Raw genomic sequence first — 20,152 nt, 5'->3', positions numbered from 1 at the left:
CTCAGATTTTGCCTGATGGACTTATTAAATATTTAGCATCATTTCAGTACCAAGAATGAGATTTAGCTCAAGGAAATGTATCTAACCTATTTTAAGTGGTGAACAGACTGAGAAGTGAAGATCAGAGAAGTGAAAGAAGGGAAATTTAAATAGACTGTAAAATTCCTTGAGGACAAAGGCCCCGTTCATCTTTGTGTCCTCTGCATTTAATAAAATACTTGACATGTCACAGGCTGTATTAAGAGGTCCCCAAGACTACCCCAGCTCCAGTGATTTGCTAGGATTTATAGAATTCAGTGTCTAGACATACTCATGGCCATGATTTATAGCAGTGAGAGGATACAAAGCAAAATCACTTTTTCCCTTAAAGGTGCGTGGTGGTAATGTACAGAAGAAATCAGGCTCTATTCAGCTTTCCTTGCAGTGGAGTCACACGGGGTGTGCTTCTCTGCTTCAGCCAGTGGTGGCAGTGTTGTCTACCGGGGAAGCCCATTAGAGCCTTAGTGGGGGAAGTTTTCTTTCTGGGGCATGGCTGGGAAGGGTTGTGCACTTAGGCACCCTCTGCCTAGCATGTGCTCAGATTCTCGACTCCCAGAAGGAAAGCAGTGTTCAGCATCAACCATATGGTTTGCACAGTTTAGCCACAGTGAGCCACTCTTAACTGATTCCGGGAATAGAACCCTCCTGAAATCTAAGTTCCCAGGCACCAGTCAAGGCCAACCTTGGAAGCTGCCTTTTCTAAGTATAGCAGCCAGAACTGCTATGTTCATTCTTCTCCGGGACATAGATGTTTAGTTCTTTAAAAAGTGTTGCTAGGTTCTGTGAAGAAAAATAAATGTTATAGTAGGGAACCAGCAGGGACTGGAGTATCAGACCAACCTGGATTTGCATTATCGTAAACAGATTGCTTCATTTTCTAAGCCTGTTTTCTTACTGTTGAGAGATATATTATAGAGTTTTGGTGCGAAAACAGAGTGATAATGTATAGAAAATATGAAACATAATGTCTGTCCTGTGTGAAATCAGTGGCTATTAGCATTTTGTTTCAGCTCATCTGTACCAATCTGGGTCCAATCAGGACAAAGAGACTAAAGTAATTTAAACAAGGAATTTAACATAAAGAATTATTTACTGTAACAGCAGATCAAAGTAATAAGGGATTAGCTTGTAAGTAGAGTGAACTCTAAGGAATAATAGATATAACAGATATACTGTAATAATGTGATTAATAGATGGTAATATATCATTAATATAAAGTTAATTTAACATTAAGTTAATATTAAATTAATATTATAAAAATTATAATAGCAACGAGCCCCAGGGCTGAGATAAAGCACCCCCAGAATGAACTGGTCTTAAAAAAAAGGGGATATTTGGGGTGGAAGTGATGAATGTAACAAAGAGGTATTGGCTGTCAGTTTTCTTGTTGGGGAGGTGGGATTAATTTCTTTACGTTTTGTTTTATTATGGGCTTCCCTGGTAGCTCAGATGGTAAAGAATCCTCCGGCAGTGCGGGAGAGCTGGGTTTGATCCCTAGGTTGGGAAGATCCCCTGGAGAAGAAAATGGCAACACACTCCAGTACTCTTGCCTGGAGAATCACCATAGGCAGAGGAGTCTGGCGGCTACAGTCCATGGGGTTGCAAAGAGTCAGACATGACTGAGCGACTAAGCACAGCACAGCATATAGTAGTGTGAAAGTTTAGTTTGCCAGTTACCCATTGCACTTTCTATTGGGACTGTGTTGTTAGATACTACCAGGTTAGTCCTCTTATCTTTGGGTACCTTGAGCCTTGTATGGTTTGTTAAGCAGTCTCTTCCTGACTCAGAAGTGGTTGTTGCTAGGGTTGGTTTTTGTACGTAATGACATGTGGAACTTAGCTGCCTCTTCAGTTCCTGTGGTGTTCCTTTCCGTGTCCCCATTCAAAAATAGGCTACTTCAAGTAACTTGGGCCGCAAAACAAAGGTATTGAAATACCCTGCGAAACTTGATTTGCTCTTCTTCCCTAGCCAATATGGTCTAAATCAGTTTTTCCTTTCATTGTTAAATGTATGTAAGGTAATATGAAATTAGTTTTCAACTGAGAGTAGGTAAGTCAATGAAAACCAATGAAAACAAGACCAGGCTTGTTTGCTAGAGGACAGCTTCATTCTTACTTTCCTTTGCTTGATTTTCCTTTCCTCTTCCCAAATTGCCTGATGGCAAGAACTTATTTTGTTCCAGACTCAGTATTTTTCTTTCTCTTCCATTTTGTGAAGCGGGTTTGATTTTGTTAGATACAAAAGAAAGACCGTAAGGTGGGTTAAATTTTTTTTTTTCCTAATTGCTTAATGTAAGTTTCTTGTACATTTTCAGTTTTGTGCTCCTGTTCCTAGACAACCTTCATCACTGATAGAAGCCAGTAAAAAAAATACTCTTGTGATAAATCTCTGGATGCTGAACACATGGCCTGTTAAGTGGGTGAAGCCAGGGGAGGCTGGCAGAGTTGTCTTCCTTAGACTCCTCGGAGTTTTACTGATCGTTGCTTAGGATTTATAGCTAGTATGTTATATCATTACTGTATTTCTGTACTGAAAGCAGACTTTTTTGATCTTCAGTGTTACTAAGTCCTCTTAGTGCCTCTCTTTTAAAAAATATGCTTAAGTAAGCTGATCTATTGTACCTCCTAGGCACAGTATTCTAGGCGATTTTAATTTGGAATGTGCAAATATGTTATTGGCCCTTTGTATGTATCTAACCGTTTAGAAATGATGTTGATGATTTTCAGAATGCATTTAGAGGAGTGGTTTTAAAATCCACTGTGTCTTTTCAGTATTCCTTGGTTCTTGACTGTGTGGAGATCCTGTCCTCTGATAGGAGATTAGAGGCTATTACCCACTCATCGCCCAACCCCCACTCCAGTACACACGCTTCCAAAAGATCTTATGGAGTCCTGTAGTTCTTTTTATAGATGTTAGTTGTGTTATCAGTCACATTATCTTGTTATTATTATGACTTAGAGCTCCTCAAGGGCAGGGATACCAGCACCGTACTTGTCATAAAGCAGTTGTTAAATCCACTTTTACTGAATAAATGAAGGATGCTTCTGCTTAAGTGGATTCTTCAAACATAGATGCAGGGGGAGCTTCTAAGCAGCCAGGGAAGAGTATAAAAATCAGGTAATTTTTTTCTTCACTTCTTTCAGTGTCTGTTGTACATGCACGATCTGTCACAATTACTTTATTTGTTAGTTACATATATTCATTAATCAGAAGCTTCTAAACAGGTTTCATTGTTGACCTGTAGTAAAATTCTTATGGTTAGTATTTAATTTCTTACATATTCCTTTTTTTTTTTTTTTTTTTTTTTTGGGCAGCTTCTATGTCTTGGCAGTCATTTTCTAAGTCTTCCAGTCTTACTAGGTCAATAACTCTTGCTTATGGCAATACAGCTGCTAAAGCCTTTCCTCTTTGGAGTTTAAACACACCTGATTTCTATCCCATCTGTTCCCTGTAATTTCATCTCCGCTTTAAATTTGTTATTAATGTATAACCCAATCACTTTGCCACATACCTGAAACTAACACAACATTGTTAGTCAGCTGTACTCCAGTATGAAATAAAACATTTTAAAAATAATACATTTCAGCAGTTATTTTTACTGATTAAAAAACTCCGATCTGCAGGTTTTTAGACAATTATATCAATCTCTCCCAGGACCAGTACTGGTTTGTACAGGTTGTCATGAGGTAATAGAGTACTAGGTATAGAGTTAAAAGACCTGAATCTAAAGGCAGCTCGACCACTATCATTAGCTGTTTGGCCTTCAGCAAACCACTTAATCATTCTGAAATTCGGTTTTGTCATTGGTAAAACGAGGGTTATGAAACCCATTTTCTGCATTGTGAGGACTAAATAAGATTATATGAAGGTGTTTTTGCACAAAATACCTGTTTGTATAAACCATTATGAAACGCTGGTAATAGTGACCGTTTTGGTTCTTAATACATGAATGTTAGATTTTGCATATTCAAATGATTCCCGTAGAGAGTGCCCTGTCAACCTCCCACAAATCTCGCTCTTCTCCCTAGAGGGAGCCACTGTTGGAACTTCTGTATATCCTTCTAGATCTTCTCTGTGCAGTCGTTCATGACTTTATATCCATGTAGAATACCTCCTTGGTGTTGTGGTTTGAAGGAGTAGCACACTGATTTGTTTGCTGTCACTCCCTTCTCCAGGGGATCTTCCTGACCCAGGGACTGAGTCCTGATCTCCGGCACTGCAGGCAGCTTCTTCACCATCTGAGCCATCAGGGAAGCCCGTAGGAATACCTCTTTTGTATGGTGATTTAAAGGAACAGCACGCCGACTGTTTTGGTGTCATGCTAGACTTGAGCTAGTTCATTGAGATTTTTTACCTTTTGAAAAGCTTGCAGAGTTCAACAGATGATGTTGAAAAAAGACGATGGTTGATAACAGTATTTCCCTATAATTGAGGTTCTTTTTAGTTTTTCAGTGTTGCAAACAGCACTGAATTAAAAAACCTTTGCAGTTGCATTGTTAAAGTCTGTAGGAAATGGTGTTGTAGTAAATGTATAGACTCCAGAACGAACAAGGCTCTTGGGGATTTTGGAAGGATCCCTGTTCTTTTTGTTATGGTCCAACATGCTTCTTTGAGCACAAGTTCAGGTGATTCTCTAGAGTAGATAAAGAAATCAGAGATATGAAATTACAAAAAGGTATGAGTATTTAATATTTTAATAATTATTGTAAAGTTGCTTTCCAAAAGAGTAGCCCTAATATACTTGTATTCCTACTGTTAGATGTGAAGATGTCTATTGATTCTTCTTGCCAATTTGTCATATTTTTATTTTTGCCAGTATATGGGTGGAAGGTGATACCTCAGCTCTGAAAGAATGTTTACAGGCAGCATGGTTTGTGAATATAACTGGGAACAATTTAAGTCTGTTAATAGGAAAGCAAGAGGGATAAATAAATTGTGACATAGTCATAAGATAGAAAACTAAGCAGTGGTCAAATAGTGAATATAGTGGTCAATTAGTGAAATATAGTGGCATGCATAAGTGGAGATAAATCTCAGAATATTGAGAAAAAAAGGAAATTGCTATGCAATAGGATTCATTTCTATAAAATTTACATGCAAAGTTCATGCATTTTGAAGGGACAGGTATATATACAGTAAAATTAAAAAAGAAAGCAAACCTGTGTCATTAAGTGTAGGCCACCTTCAGTGAGGCAGGACGTGTCTGAGGGCTGGAGAGTTCTGAGAGAGAGAGATGGGGAAGAAAGGAGAACCGCTTTGCTAAGCAGGTGAAGGAGGAAGTCCATTTCCTCTGGCACATCTGTCTTTGCTATTAAAGTTTTTGACAGTGCTCGCTTATAGGAGGATTTTTTTTTCCCCTTATAAAGTGTTGTGCATTGTTGAACTCAAAGAGTATATATATAGGATAGTCTCTGGGAGTGATGAATCTTTGTTAATGATGCTTTTGGGTGTTTTTGATGACCTTCTTAATCCTCTAATTCCTTTCTCAGACAGTCTTGAAATTTATTGTGAAGGAATAATATGGCATGATCATTAAAAAGATAATTTGATAAAATGGGAAGAACAGGGGCTTTGGAGTACAGCAGACCTGGGTTGAAAGTTTGACTTTCCCACCTATTATCTGTGTTTTATTATCTTCTTCTCTTTGCCACTTTCTCTTCCGTTTCTCCCCATCATCTTAAAACCATGCCTGGTTGATTGCTCAGTATCATCATCTTTATCATCAGCATTGTTAAATCTGGAGGGAATGGTGCTGAAGTAAATGTATGGACTCCAGAATGAACAAGGCTCTTGGGGGTTTTGGAAGGAGCCCTGTTTTTGTTCTGGTCCAAGCTGCAGGTGGGCTTCCCAGGTGACTCAGTGCTGCAGAACTTGCTTGCCAGTGCAAGAGACATGGGTTTGATTCCTGGGTTGAAAAGACCCCTGGAGAAGGAAATGGCAACCCACTCCAGTATTCTTGCCTGGAGAATCCCCATGGACAGAGGAGCCTAATCATGGGGTCACAAAGGAGTTGGACATGACTGAGCAACTAAGTAACAACAGCAAAGCAACAGGTGTCTCCTTTGTAAAACTTAGTATGAGAATAGCCAGCCAACATTGCCTGTTATTATTATTTTTAAATAACAAGTTTATTAACCTATAATTCAGACCATAAATCTCACCCTTTTAAAGTGTTTTTAGTGGTGTTTAGTGTTTTGGGGTTTTCAGCAAAATCAGAGTAATGAATCCATCATCACTACTTCCAGAATATTTTCATCACCAAAAGTAAAACACAGTACCCATTAGCAGTCACTCCCTTTACTCCCTAGACTACTAATCTTCTTTCTTTATGGATTTGCCCATTCTGAATAGCTCCTATAAATGAAATTATAATTTGTGGCTTTTGTCTCTGATTTTTTTAACTTAGCATGATATTTTAAAGTTCATCTTTGTTTTACCAATACTGCATTCCTTTTTTATTGCTAAATAATGCTCAGTTATACATTTACCACACTTTGCCTCTCCATTCATCAGTTGATGGACGTTTGTATTGTTTCTGCTTTTTGGCTATTATGAAATAACTCTGCTGTTTACATTTGTGTACAAGGCTTTCTATGGATGTAGGTTTTCAGTTTTCTTGGTTACACCTAGTGTGGAATTGCTGGATCACGTGGTCACTTTTTTTTTTTTTTTAACATTTTGAGGGATTTCCGAACTGTTTCCAAAGTGCATGCACCATTTTGCATTCCCAACAGCAATGTGTGAGATTCCAGTTTCTCCATATCATTGATAATACTTGTTATTGTCTGACTGTTTGACTGTTGCCATCCTCGTGGGTGTGTTATCTCATTATGGTTTTGATGTGCATTTTCCTAATGACAACAGTGTTGAGTATTTTTTCATGTGGTTATTGGTCATTTGTATATCCTCTTTGGAGAACTTACTATTCACAACTTTTGCACATTTAAAATTTTGGGTATTAGTCTAAGAGTTCTTTTATGTTCTGGAATACAAGTCCCTTGTTGGACAAAGGATTTCCAAATATTTTCTCCCATTCTGTTGTCTAACTTGTTGGTATCTTTTCCTCCCCAGCTGTATTGAGACATAGTTGGCATTAACAACGTATAAGTTTAATGTGTACAACTTGTTGGTTTGATACACTTGTATATTGCAACATGATTAATACCATAGCTGTAACTAATACCTGCATCATGTCACATAATTATCTTTGTGTGTGTCTGTGTGGTGAGAACATTTACAGCCTATTCTCTTAGCACAGTTCAAGTATATCATACAGTCTTGTTAACTGTAATCACTGTGTGTGTATTAGATCCCCAGAAGTGATGGTGTCCTTTGAAGTACTGAAGTTTTAAGTTTTGATGAAGTTCATTTAATCTGTTTTTCCTTTGTCAGTTGTGTTTTTGTAGTTATATTGAAGAAACCATTATGTAATCAAAGGTCATGAAGATTTCCTTTGTTTTATTTTTATTTTATTTTATTTTTTTATTTTACTTTACAATACTGTATTGGTTTTGCTATACATTGACATGAATCTGCCATGGGTGTACATGAGTTCCCAATCCTGAACCCCCCTCCCACCTGTCTCTCCATATCATCTCTCTGGGTCATCCCAGTGCACCAGCCCCAAGCATCCTGCATCGAACCTAGACTGGCGATTCGTTTCTTACATGATAGTATACATGTTTCAATGCCATTCTCCCAAATCATCCCACCCTCGCCCTCTCCCTCTTCCACAGAGTCCAAAAGTTTGTCCTATACTTCTGTGTCTCTTTTGCTGTCTCACATACAGGGTTATCATTACCATCTTTCTAAATTCCATATATATGCATTAGTATACTGTATTGTTGTTTTTCTTTCTGGCTTACTTCACTCTGTATAATCGACTCCAGTTTCATCCACCTCATTGGAATGGATTCAAATGTATTCTTTTTAATGGCTGAGTAATACTCCATTGTGTATACGTACCACAGCTTTCTAAAAAATATGGAATGCTTCACGAATTTGCGTGTCATCCTTGCGCAGGGACCATGCTAATCTTCTCTGTATCATTACAATTTTAGTATATGTGCTGCCGAAGCGAGCACTTGTTTTCTTTTAAGTGTTGTATGATTTTAGGTCTAGGATCTGTCTTGAGTTAATTTTGTATCTGGTGTAAGACAGAGTTCCAGCTTTATTCTTCAACACGTGATATCCAGGTGTTCCAGCGCCATTTGTTGAAAAGGTTATTCTTTCTTCTGTTGTTTTTCTTGGCACACTTTTTAAAAGTCAGTTGGTCATAACTGCAGGGGTTCATTTCTGGACTCTTAGTTGTACCTCATTGGTCTGTCTGTCTGTTCCTAAAAGTATTACACTGTTTTGATTACTGTAGCTTTGTAATGTGAGCCCTTCAACTTTATTCTTTCTCATGATTGTTTTGGCACCTATCATTTTTAAAGGCAATTATCTTTGATGTACTCTCTTTGGGAAGACAATTTATAAGTGTCCAAAATAGAGACTTAGGAATAAAAAAAAGAGAACTTGAATTGTCTATGAGTCAGCAACTGAATGTTTAATTTGTTCAGTCGCTCAGTCGTGTCCGACTCTTTGTGATCCCCATGGACTGCCGCATGCCAGGTTTCCCTGTTCTTCACCATCTCCTGGAGCTTGCTCAAAGTCATGTCTATCAAGTCAGTGGTGCCATCCGACCATCTCATCCTCTCTCATCCTCTTCTCCTCCTGCCTTCAATCTTTCCTAGCATCAGGGTCTTTTCTAATGAGTCAGCTCTTCACATCAGGTGGCCAAAGTATTGGAGTTTCAGCTTCAGCATCAGTCATTCTAATGAATATTCAGAATTGATTTCCTTTAGGATTGACTGGTTTGATGTCCTTGAAGTCCAGTTCAGTTCAGTCACTCAGTTGTGCCCGACTCTTTGTGACCCCATGGACTGCAGCATGCCAGGCTTCCCTGTCCATCACCAACTCCCAGAGCTTAGTCAAACTCGTCCATTGAGTTGGTGATGCCATCAAGAGTCTTCTCCAGCACCATGGCTCAAAAGCATCAGTTCTTTGGCATTTAGCTTTCTTTATGGTCCAACTCTCACATCCATGCATGACCACTGGAAAAAGCACAGCTTTGACTAGATGGACCTTTGTTGGCAAAGCAATGTCCCTGCTTTTTAATATGCTGTCTAGGCTGGTCATAACTTTCCTTCCAAGGAGCAAGCATCTTTTAATTTTGTGGTTGCAGTCACTATCTGTAGTGATTTTGGAGCCCAAGAAAATAATATCTGTCACTGTTTCCCTCTCTATTTGCCATGAAGTGATGGGACTGGATGCCATGATATTTGTTTTCTGAATGTTGAGCTTTAAGCCACCTTTTTCACTCTCTTCTTTCACTTTCATCAAGAGGCTCTTTAGTTCTGCTTCTCTTTCTGCCCTAAGGGTGGTGTCATCTGCATATCTGAGGTTATTGATACTTCTGGCAATCTTGATTCCAGCTTGTGCTTCATCCAGCCCTGCATTTCACATGATGTACTCTGCATAGTTAAATTAGCAGAATGACAGTATACAGCCTTGACATACTCCTTTCCCAGTTTTGAACCAGTTTGTTGTTCTATGTCTGGTTCTACCTGTTGCTTCCTGACCTGCATACACATGTCTCTGGAGGCAGGTAAGGTGGTCTGGTATTCTCTTATAAGAATTTTCCACAGTTTGTTGTGATCCACACAGTCAGAGCCTTTAGCACAGTTAGTGAAGCAGAAGTAGATTTTTATTTTTGATTATTGAACCTCATTTATTTATTTACACATTCTTTTGAATGTCCAGCATGTGTTAGACACTGTACTTGACTGTGGGGAAATCATGATGAATAAGACATGGGGTCTATGCAGGGAGCTTAAGTTGACACCTTGCTTTCATGTTTTTGAAAGGAGTGTGGATTTTTGATGATCAAAGATGTAGATAAAATCAAAGCAGATGTACCATTAGATGGAAAGTTCACTATCTCGTCATAAAAGAAGGTCCTATCCGTGAAAATTCTTCTTAACTTACCTTCCGCTAGTAGGAGTGGAAATACAAATGAATTGAAGAAGAGGATGAACATCTTTGAGGCAGCTGTATCGAGCACCTTGAAAAAACGACAGAGACACTGTTTTCTCACTTACATCTTTATGTGCGTGTGTGTCTCCTCCCGTTTTAAGGTTCCCTTGGAGGCAAGGGTCGTGTTTTATGCATCTTGCCTACTCTGTCAGTCATCTAAACAGTCCTTTCAAGATATAAGATACTGAATGTAGGTAAACTGAATGACTAAATGCGTCAGGGAAGCCATTAGTGAGTGCTCATACTGTATGACCTTATACTTAGTCAGGGTTTGCATAGCTTCTGTTGGTTACCATTCTGGCCCTCAAGGATCTTGATTTAATGGTTAATGTGAAGATCAGACACTCGGTATGACGTGGGTGTGTGTGTGCTAAGTCACTTCGGTTGTGTACAACTCTGTGCAATCCCATGGACTGTAATCCGCCAGGCTCCTCTGTCCATGGGCTTCTCCAGGCAAGAATACTGGAGTGAGTTGCCATTCCCTCCTCGAGGGGTTCTTCCTGACTGAGGGACTGAACCCGTGTGTTTTATGTTTCCTGCATTGGCAGGCAGGTTCTTTACCACTGATGCCACCTGGGAAGACCTACTCAGTATGATACACCTTTAAAAAAAAGGTGGATGAAATTATAAATAATATGGAAAGTAAATTGTGCAAGTAACCTAATAAATTTAACACATATATGTATTAGGAGTCACTTGAGTCCATAGGATGTAGGATGGTAGAGGAAGTCTGGAACAGGGGCAAAACTGAAGGAAGGCAGACGGATAGAGGGAAGGGTCAAAACTTGTCCAGGTCAAGAGACAGTTCTTAGTAGGGGTGATGCTGTCCCCTTCCCCACGATGGTGCTTGTGGAAATATGTGAAGGTTTTTCGTTGTCCAGTGTTTGGGAGTGCTACTGGCTTTTAGAGTTCAGGGCCAAACATGCTGGAGTCCCATAGTGTGAAGTTAGGAATTGATCTGCCCCAAACCCCTGGAGTGCTCTGTTGGAGAGGCACTGAGAAGCAAGCATTTTGCTGGTCGAGGAGGAACACAGTGCTTCATGGATAGTGCTCCTAAGCAAATACTGTTTTTCATTTGGTTTTGGTTCTTCTGCTATGCTGCATGCTGAACTCAGAGATGTATGTAGGTAGAGTGGAGTAGAGCAGTGGCACCTCAGGAACTACTGCGGGAAGGTATGTCTGGTCATTTTGGGTGCTTCTGGCGATTCTGAACACTGTCTTTTGTCTTACGGTTTTCTTTTCTTTTCTTTGTCTCAGAACGAGCCTCTGACCCCAGGTTATCATGGATTCCCAACACGGGACAGCCAGGTTGGTATAAGTTGTTTATAACTCAGATGTGGTGTGTGTGTCTTTTATCTAAGAATGCTACATGATAGAGAACATTTCCTGGAATTACTTATTTTGGAGAGTGATTTGGTTAGTTTCAGCAATAAATTTACATTAGCAATATATAAAACATATTTCTTAACTTTAAAGGTATTGTAATCACATTTTTGAAATTGTGGATATTATAGGGGGAAAGTCACTCAAGCACAGTTGTGATTGCTTTTGTTTTTTCTTTTACAAGCTACATGATAATGTTTTTAACCTGGTTTTCTTGATGTCTCATGATTTTGTGTTGTACTTGTCTGTTTATTCCCAGCCACTTAGCCCCTGCCTGCACAGATATTTGGAGTCCCTGTGGTAATCAGCAACAAGAAAATTCCATTCTTGTTCCTGGGGGAATTCAGCCTTATGGTTTTAATCGAGGAAATTTCTGCTGTCTTTCTTTGTTAGATAGGGAGGATGATTGGAGAAAGCCCAGGCTCCATTTGTGGGTTAGAGCGAAACTGTCTCCCGCCAAGACATCCTCAGTAAGGTTTAGGGAAGGGTATAAAACGCCTTCCCTGTTTGTGTGCTTTTTGGATCTGGTGAGGCGGACAGAGTTAGGGTAGAACAGGTTAGGCTGCCTCAGAAATGATGTAAGACACCTTGCCTCTGGAATTTACCTCCTGCTGTTTGGAGATATTGATACTCTTCAGGAGATTTAAAAGGGTAGCTCCTAGAAATATCTCTGAATTTCTAGCCATCATTTGTATCTTTGAATGCCTATCCACTATTCCTTATCAGTTTAGAAGTGTTGTTGATATATATTAGTTCAGTTCAGTCGCTCAGTTGTGTCCGACTCTGTGCAACCCCATGAACCGCAGCACGCCAGGCCTCTCTGTCATGACCAACTCCCAGAGTCCACCCAAACCTACGTCCATCAAGTTGCTGATGCCATCTAACCATCTCATCCCTATGTCGTGCCCTTCTCCTCCTGCTCTCAATCTTTCCCAGCATCAGGGTCTTTTCAAATGAGTCAGCTCTTTGCATGAGGTGGCCAGAGTATTGGAGTTTCAGCTTCAGCATCAGTCCTTCCAATGAACACCCAGAACTGATCTCCTTTAGGATGGACTGGTTGAATCTCCTTGCTGTCCAAGGGACTCTCAAGAGTCTTCTCCAACACCACAGTTCAAAAGCATCAATTCTTTGACGCTCAGCTTTCTTCACAGTCCAACTCTCACATCCATACATGACCACTGGAAAAACCATAGCCTTGACTAGACGGACCTTTGTTGCCAAAGTAATGTCTCTGCTTTTTAATACGCTGTCTAGGTTGGTCATAACTTTCCTTCCAAGGAGTAAGCATCTTTTAATTTCATGGTGGCAGTCACCATCTGCAGTGATTTTGGAGCCCCCCCAAATAAAGTCAGCCACTGTTTCCACTGTTTCCCCATCTATTTGCCATGAAGTGATGGGACCAGATGCCATGATCTTCATTTTCTGAATGTTGAGCTTTAAGCCAACTTTTTCACTCTCCTCTTTCACTTTCATCAAGAGGCTTTTGAGTTCTTCTTTCTACCATAAGGGAGGTTATTGATATTTCTCCCAGCAATCTTGATTCCAGCTTGTGCTTCTTCCGTCCTAGCATTTCTCATGATGTACTCTGCATATAAGTTAAATAAGCAGGGTGACAATATACAGCCTTGACATACTCCTTTTCCTATTTGGAACCAGTCTGTTGTTCCATGTCCAGTTCTAACTGTTGCTTCCTGACCTGCATCCAGGTTTCTTAAGAGGCAGGTCAGGTGGTCTGGTATACCCATCTCTTTCAGAATTTTCCACAGTTTCTTGTGATCCACACAGTCAAAGGCTTTGGCATAGTCAATAAAGCAGAAATAGATGTTTTCCTGGAACTCTCTTGTTTTTTCCATGATCCAGCAGATGTTGGCAATTTGATCTCTGGTTCCTCTGCCTTTTCTAAAACCAGCTTGAACATCCGGAAGTTCACAGTTAACGTACTGCTGAAGCCTGGCTTGGAGAATTTTGAGCATTACTTTACTAGCATGTGAGATGAATGCAATTGTGTGGTAGTTTGAGCATTCTTTGGCATTGCCTTTCTTTGGGATTGGAATGAAAAGTGACCTTTTCCAGTCCTGTGCCCACTGCTGAGTTTTCCAAATGTGCTGGCATATTGAGTGCAGCACTTTCACAGTATCATCTTTCAGGATTTGAAACAACTCAACTGGAATTCCATCACCTCCACTAGCTTTGTTCATAGTGATGTTTTCTAAGGCACACTTGACTTCACATTCCAGGATGTCTGGTTTTAGGTGAGTGATTACATCATGATTATCTGGATCATGAAGATCTTTTTTGTACAGTTCTTCTGTGTATTCTTGCCACCTCTTCTTAATATCTTCTGCTTCTGTTAGGTCCATACCATTTCTGTCCTTTATCGAGCCCATCGTTGCATGAAATGTTCCCTTGGTATCTCTAGGTTTTCCCATTCTGTTGTTTCCCTCTGTTTCTTTGCATTGATTGCTGTTAAAGCCTTTCTTATCTCCTTGCTGTTCTTTGGAACTCTGCATTCAAATGGGTATATCTTTCCTTTTCTCCTTTGCTTTTCGCTTTCCTTCTTTTCAGCTATTTGTAAGACCTCCTCCAACAGCCATTTTCCCTTTTTGCATTTCTTTTTCTTGGTGATGGTCTTGATTCCTGGCTCCTGTACAGTGTCACGAACCTCCATCCACAGTTCATCAGGAACTCTATCAGATCTAGTCCCTTAAATCTATTTCTCACTTCCACTGTATAGTCATAAGGGATTTGATTTAGGTCATACCTGGAGGGTCTAGTGGTTTTCTCCACGTTCTTCAATTTCAGTCTGCATTTTCAGTCTTATTTGGCAATAAGGAGTTCATGATCTGAGCCACAGTCAGCTCCCAGTGTTGTTTTTGCTGACTGTATAGAGCTTCTCCATCTTTGGCTGCAAAGAATGTAATCAATCTAATTTCGGTGTTGACCCTCTGGTTTTGTCCATGCATGAGTAGAGTCTTCTGTTGTGTTAGGGCTGTCCAAAGAAGTCACCATTATTAGACTTGTCCAATAATGCTCGTTAAGGGATGTGCATTATCAGAATGCTAGACCAAGGGGCTGACCTAGTTCCCCTTCCTAGAACTTAATTAAATCTTATCAAAACCCCTGAAGCTGAGCTTAAAAACCAGGATGGCGCCGTAATCAACAATCACTATTTGAGTGCCTTCCAGATTTGGAAGTTTTGGCTCAGTTCTTGCATTTCTGATGTTGAGTTGGCATCAGAGTGGTCCAGGTAGGGTATGGCGAAAAGGGGGGAAGAGAAAGTGCTGTTCCTCTCTGTGTTCCTCTCCCAGTGGGAACCCCATTGGCACTGAAGGTCGTTCCTGTGGGAGCTTTTGGTGAACGAGATGGTCATTTACCCCAGACTTAAAGATAATGTAGAAGGTCTTCCTGTTTTCTTTCTGGTTTAGATTTGCCCTAGAGCTTCTGTAAGTTGTGAAATTCATGTCCTTTGATAGCAGTTCTATATCCTGGCCATACAACAGAAAAAGTACCATTACCTGGAGATCTAGGCCCCAGAGATTCTGATTGAGTGAGTCTAAGATTGGGCTTAACCAGTCAGGTATTTAGAAATTCCTCCAGGTGATTTTTTCAGCCAAAATAAAAAACTACAACCCTCTCGGCTGCTTTGAAATGAGTGGAATTTTCTATTTCACCCTGTATTTTCCACCTAGGACCTTGAAAACATAAGGGATTGTGGTCAGTCTCTGAATCTACTTTTGTATACTAACTCAAATATTTGCTTATAAAATGTTTCTTATTTTGGATATAGGCTTATTCTAGATATAGGAAGGTAAAACTAATTGAAGCTAAATATGGGGAACAGACTTATGAAGTTTAAAAGAATCTGAAAAGGTACGGTATAATGTGTCTTCCTGCGGGGATTACAGATCAATAAGGAATTAAGCAGAAGGAATTAAGAGGAATTTGTTAAAGTACAAAAAGTAGTCTCTGCTTAGAACTACTTTATTTTTCCTTTCTTTTGCAGCGGGACCCACTTCTGTAGGCTGCACATTTATTACTCATACTGTCTCTGCTGTGGGCCTATGCAGACCTTTTTGCTATGGTTTAAAGCTGCTTAATTTACTTTGAGGCACATTCTGATGGTGACAGGTTTATTTTAGTTTAATTTGTTGGGTTTTATTTTGTTTTTTCTGTCTGGATCTTTGAATTAGAGACCTTAGTGTAGTGCAAACAGGCAAATATTGAATGGCTGCTTGTTGCATTTGATGAATACAGAATCCAAATGAATCCTGTTAATTAATGCGCCTAACCTTGTGAACTCTCACTTTGTGCTCTGAGATTTGGGAGGCATTTATCAGTGTGAAACACTGGTCACCGAGCAGCCTAAGCTGGGCAGAAACTGAACTTGTGGTCTTTACACCTCCCGAGAGACCTTTGGCTCAGCACATCCGGAGACCAGAGAGGAGGTGAAGGTGAACTTTAATTATGTGAATCTTTATTTGCTTTTCCTTGTTTTTTTTCATTTCCTTTCCAAATAAATAGGAACCATCTCCAGATAGAATTCCTGTCAGCATCTAATTATGATTTTAAAAGAGATAAAAACGACAATCTTTTGACTCTTGCAGAGTGGGGCTTTCTTCAGTATTTTCTCCCCTTATGCTCACCACCACCTCTTGAATGGATAAGCAAGTATTTCCTTTGGAAAGATAAGGAACCAGACACACAGAGATTAAAGTGACTTATCCACGGTAACAATACAAGTTTGTAGCTGAACTAGCGCTGAAGTTTGTCCTCTGTCACTCTGTCCCCTGAGTGTCCTTTTCTCTATAGTGGCCATTATTGACTTACCAAAGGAAAATGTGGTCATGTGCAGTATTTCTGCTCACTCACTTTATTTATTTATCATTTGGGGGCTTCATAGATCCCTTAACACTGAACTATAAATCTTTGAGTCCATGACCCTGGTTAAGAATTATAACAACAAAGTTCCTTAGCACTAAGTGGGCCAGCATTTCACCCTTATGGTGACCCTTTTCACCCTGTTACACACACCCCTGGTAACACATTTGAATAAAAAACCTGAGAAGGAAAGGAGGGGAGAAAAATCCACCTGTCACCTTGTAGAGGTTTTCCTTTTTTATGCAGTTTTAGCTCAGCGTTCTATCCCAGTTAGTTAACAGGCTTTCAAGGATTGCACTCCATTGCTTTTACAAAGCACTCTGAGCACATCACAGTGCTTGCTGATGTGGTCTGTCCGTGGAAGTGGAGGAGACCGACATGTTCCAAATTAGCAGAAGTGAAAACCTGCTCAGAAAGGCTGAATGTTTTATCTCAGGCCACGCAGAATTTTAGGTTGATGACACAGTGTCGTGGTTTAGATTCCTAGCTCTGTGATTTATGTGTATATGCACGTGCTTATGATAGAGTTCCCAAGTGTTGATTAAGGCTGGAATATTTTGTGGGTTTGTAATGTTCTCTGAATGAGAGAATATCTGTGTGCATTAGCACCAGAGTTTTTATTCAGAAGGGACCTGGGAACAGCAGACTGATTAGAAGGGGCCTTAGTTCTGCATAGGAAACTAAATATTTCTGCTAATGTTGTGTTTTTGTTTGGAATGGTTTTCAGGGGCCCCTAGGAACTACAGTGGGAGTCCTAAGCCTAGACCTTGCCTGTCACCTCTTGGTGCTACAGCGTTATATCTGCTGTAATTAGGGGGACTCTGTATAGTTTATCATTCAAGTTGGGGCAATTTTGAGAGAGAAAAGGGAAGCTAGTGTCAAAATAGTCTGAGGCAGATCTTGATGAATGGGATGTATGGTCATCCTAGCTTTGATTGAAGAAATACAGTGAGTATCCCCTTAACTGGTCCCTGGAGGAGGGCATGGCAGCCCACTCCAGTATTGTCTCCTGGAGAATCCCATGGCCAGAGCAGCCTGGCAGGCTACAGTCCATGGGGTCGCAGAGAATTGGACATGACTGAGCAACTAAGCACCCCTTAACTGGGGTGATAAGGTTTGGGATTATGGCTTGGTGCACTGCCCACACTCGACCTGTGGGCATGAAGCGTTGCCATTCACATTGGAGATGAGAGCACAGACTCTTGGTTTCAGGTGTTGAATCAGCTAAGGAACCGGAATGCTAGTAAATCATTTTGCAGTTTACAGTGTGTGCTGCCATGTATCAGTATATTCAGTTTTGATCTTCACAGTAGCTCTGCTAGGAAGGTCAGGCTTTATTATCCCTATTTTGTAGCTAAGAAAACCAAAGTAGAGAATTTTTTTTTTAAGAAGCCCCTAGCATTACACTTCCTAGGAAAACACTTTTTTTTAAAAAAATTATTTTAATTGGAGGATAATTTACAATATTGTGATGGCTTTTTCCATATTTCAACATGAATCAGCCACAGGTATACATGTGTTCCCCCATCCTGAAACCCCGCCCCACCTCCCTACCCACCCTGTCCCTCACTGCAGAGATTTTTAAATGAATTTCCCCTTATCGCGTAGTTAGCGGCACAATTAGGCTTGAGCCCTGGATCTTCAGCCTCCGTGTCTTGTAGTCTCCTTCTGTACTCTTCTGTCAGTGTTCTCTCCTCTTTAAATGGGGATGTTCTCATCCTCCTGTGGCAAGATAAGATATTACGGAATCTCTGGAGAATGTAACAGCACGAAAAGTTTTCATGTGAACTGGAAGTTCCTTGCATGGCTTACTTCTGTCAAGTTTCCTTCCTGTTTTGTTTGTTAAAATAACTTACGGTCTACAATTTATCTTTTTTTATTTTATGAATTTACTTACTTTTGCTTGCTGGCTACACTATGGACTATGATTGTGATTTGCTGTTTACATTAGAGAACACTGCTTTCCTGGGAGTGTCAAAGAGAACATGCCCATGAGGAATGAAATAAAGCTTCCTGTTACAATTTTGGATTTTTAATATAAAGAAAAGTAATGTCACAGTGTTAGACTCTGATTTTTTTAAGTGCTAGTCAGCAGTTCCTTAAAGAGTTTTTTTCCTTCAATTTTCTAAAAATCTGTCCAAGAGCTGTTATATGGACATGATAAAGTGATTCCGACAAAATGGAACTTTCAAAGAAGATGACAGATGTGACTGAGATACTTAGGGATTTAAATCTGGAGTAGCAGTCTTACTTTTAATTTAGAGGGAAGATTATAAATTTACATAGATTTGTATCCCCAAAGTATTTTCTTTCTTCTTAAGGATTCTTAATTTCCCCTTTTCTCACCAGTTACCTTTTTTTTTTTTTATCCCTGGAATGGACTCTATTTTTGTCCAGTTTTTCACAAATGAACTTGGAGGGCTTATTTTGAGTGACAGCCGTGGGCAACAGCAAGTGTGTTTTCCGTCATGTTCATTTGCTTTGGTGGCAAAGAAACGATGGCTGCTTTTCTTTCCTTGGGGAGATTTGGAATGGAGGACATAGTAAAGGTGTTCAAGGTCTAGCTCAGCACTTTCAAGCTTAAAAAAGATGGCAGTTTTTAGTAAATGATACCTTTCACATCATGACCCAGTACACTCACACATGCGCATACACAAACATAAGAGTTAAATTAGTCTTATCAAAATAACTTATCCATACTGTGTTCTTCATTTCAGTTCAGTTCAATCACTCAGTCAGGTGCGACTCTTTGTGACCCCGTGAATCACGGCACGCCAGGCCTCCCTGTCCATCACCAACTCCCGGAGTTCACTCAGACTCATGTCCATCAAGTCGGTGATGCCATTCAGCCATCTCATCCTCTATCTTCCCCTTCTCCTCCTGCCCCCAATCCCTCCCAGCATCAGAGTCTTTTCCAATGAGTCAACTCTTTGCATGAGGTGGCCAAAGTATTGGAGTTTCAGCTTCAGCATCAGTCCTTCCAATGAACACCCAGGACTGATCTCCTTTAAGATGGACTGGCTGGATCTCCTTGTAGTCCAAGGGACTCTCAAGAGTCTTCTCCAACACCACAGTTCAAAAGCATCAATTCTTTGGTGTTCTTCACAGTCCAACTCTCACATCCATGCATGGCCACTGGAAAAACCATAGCCTTGACTAGACGGACCTTTGTTGGCAAAGTAATATCTCTGCTTTTGAATATGCTATCTAGGTTGGTCATAACTTTCCTTCCAAGGAGTAAGCATCTTTTAATTTCATGGCTGCAATCACCATCTGCAGTGATTTTGGAGCCCCAAAAAATAAAGTCAGCCACTGTTTCCACTGTTTCCCCATCTATTTGCCATGAAGTGATGGGACCAGATGCCATGATCTTCGTTTTCTGAACGTTGAGCTTTAAGCCAACTTTTTCACTCTCCTCTTTCACTTTCATCACGAGGCTTTTTAGTTCCTCTTCACTTTCTGCCATAAGAGTCACTGCATATCTGAGGTTATTGATACTTCTCCCAGCAATCTTGATTCCAGCTTGTGCTTCTTCCATCCTAGCATTTCTCATGATGTACTCTGCATATAAGTTAAATAAGCAGGATGACAATATACAGCCTTGACATACTCCTTTTCCTATTTGGAACCAGTCTGTTGTTCCATGTCCAGTTCTAACTGTTGCTTCCTGACCTGCATACAGGTTTCTCAAGAGGCAGGTCAGGTGGTCTGGTATTCCCATCTCTTTCAGAATTTTCCACAGTTTCTTGTGATCCACACAGTCAAAGGCTTTGG

At 40.2% G+C, this 20,152-nt stretch overlaps 1 protein-coding gene and 1 non-coding gene across 24 annotated transcripts in view; one reads left to right on the top strand and one right to left on the bottom strand.

The window, feature by feature from the left end:
- RBFOX2 (RNA binding fox-1 homolog 2) overlaps window positions 1-20,152 on the top strand; it is a 293,204-nt gene that overhangs the window by 75,743 nt on the left and 197,309 nt on the right. For 18 of the 23 annotated variants that reach the window (XR_011255290.1, XR_011255294.1, XR_011255291.1 and 15 more), the window contains exon 2: window positions 11,375-11,425. The exons of the other annotated variants lie outside the window; for them this stretch is intronic. Coding sequence is in view for 13 of the 18 variants with exons in the window: in XM_069581115.1 (XP_069437216.1) it covers window positions 11,375-11,425 (51 nt within the window). In the remaining 5 variants the exon portion in view is untranslated. The remainder of the gene's footprint in view (window positions 1-11,374; window positions 11,426-20,152) is intronic. 23 annotated transcript variants of the gene reach the window in all.
- LOC138438381 (U6 spliceosomal RNA) lies at window positions 8,018-8,124 on the bottom strand. Its single transcript, XR_011256320.1, has one exon. It is a non-coding gene; the product is annotated as a U6 spliceosomal RNA (small nuclear RNA).

Source organism: Ovis canadensis, chromosome 3, assembly GCF_042477335.2.
Source record: "Ovis canadensis isolate MfBH-ARS-UI-01 breed Bighorn chromosome 3, ARS-UI_OviCan_v2, whole genome shotgun sequence".
Lineage (NCBI taxonomy): Eukaryota > Metazoa > Chordata > Mammalia > Artiodactyla > Bovidae > Ovis > Ovis canadensis.
This window is presented reverse-complemented; position numbering and strand designations above follow the sequence as displayed.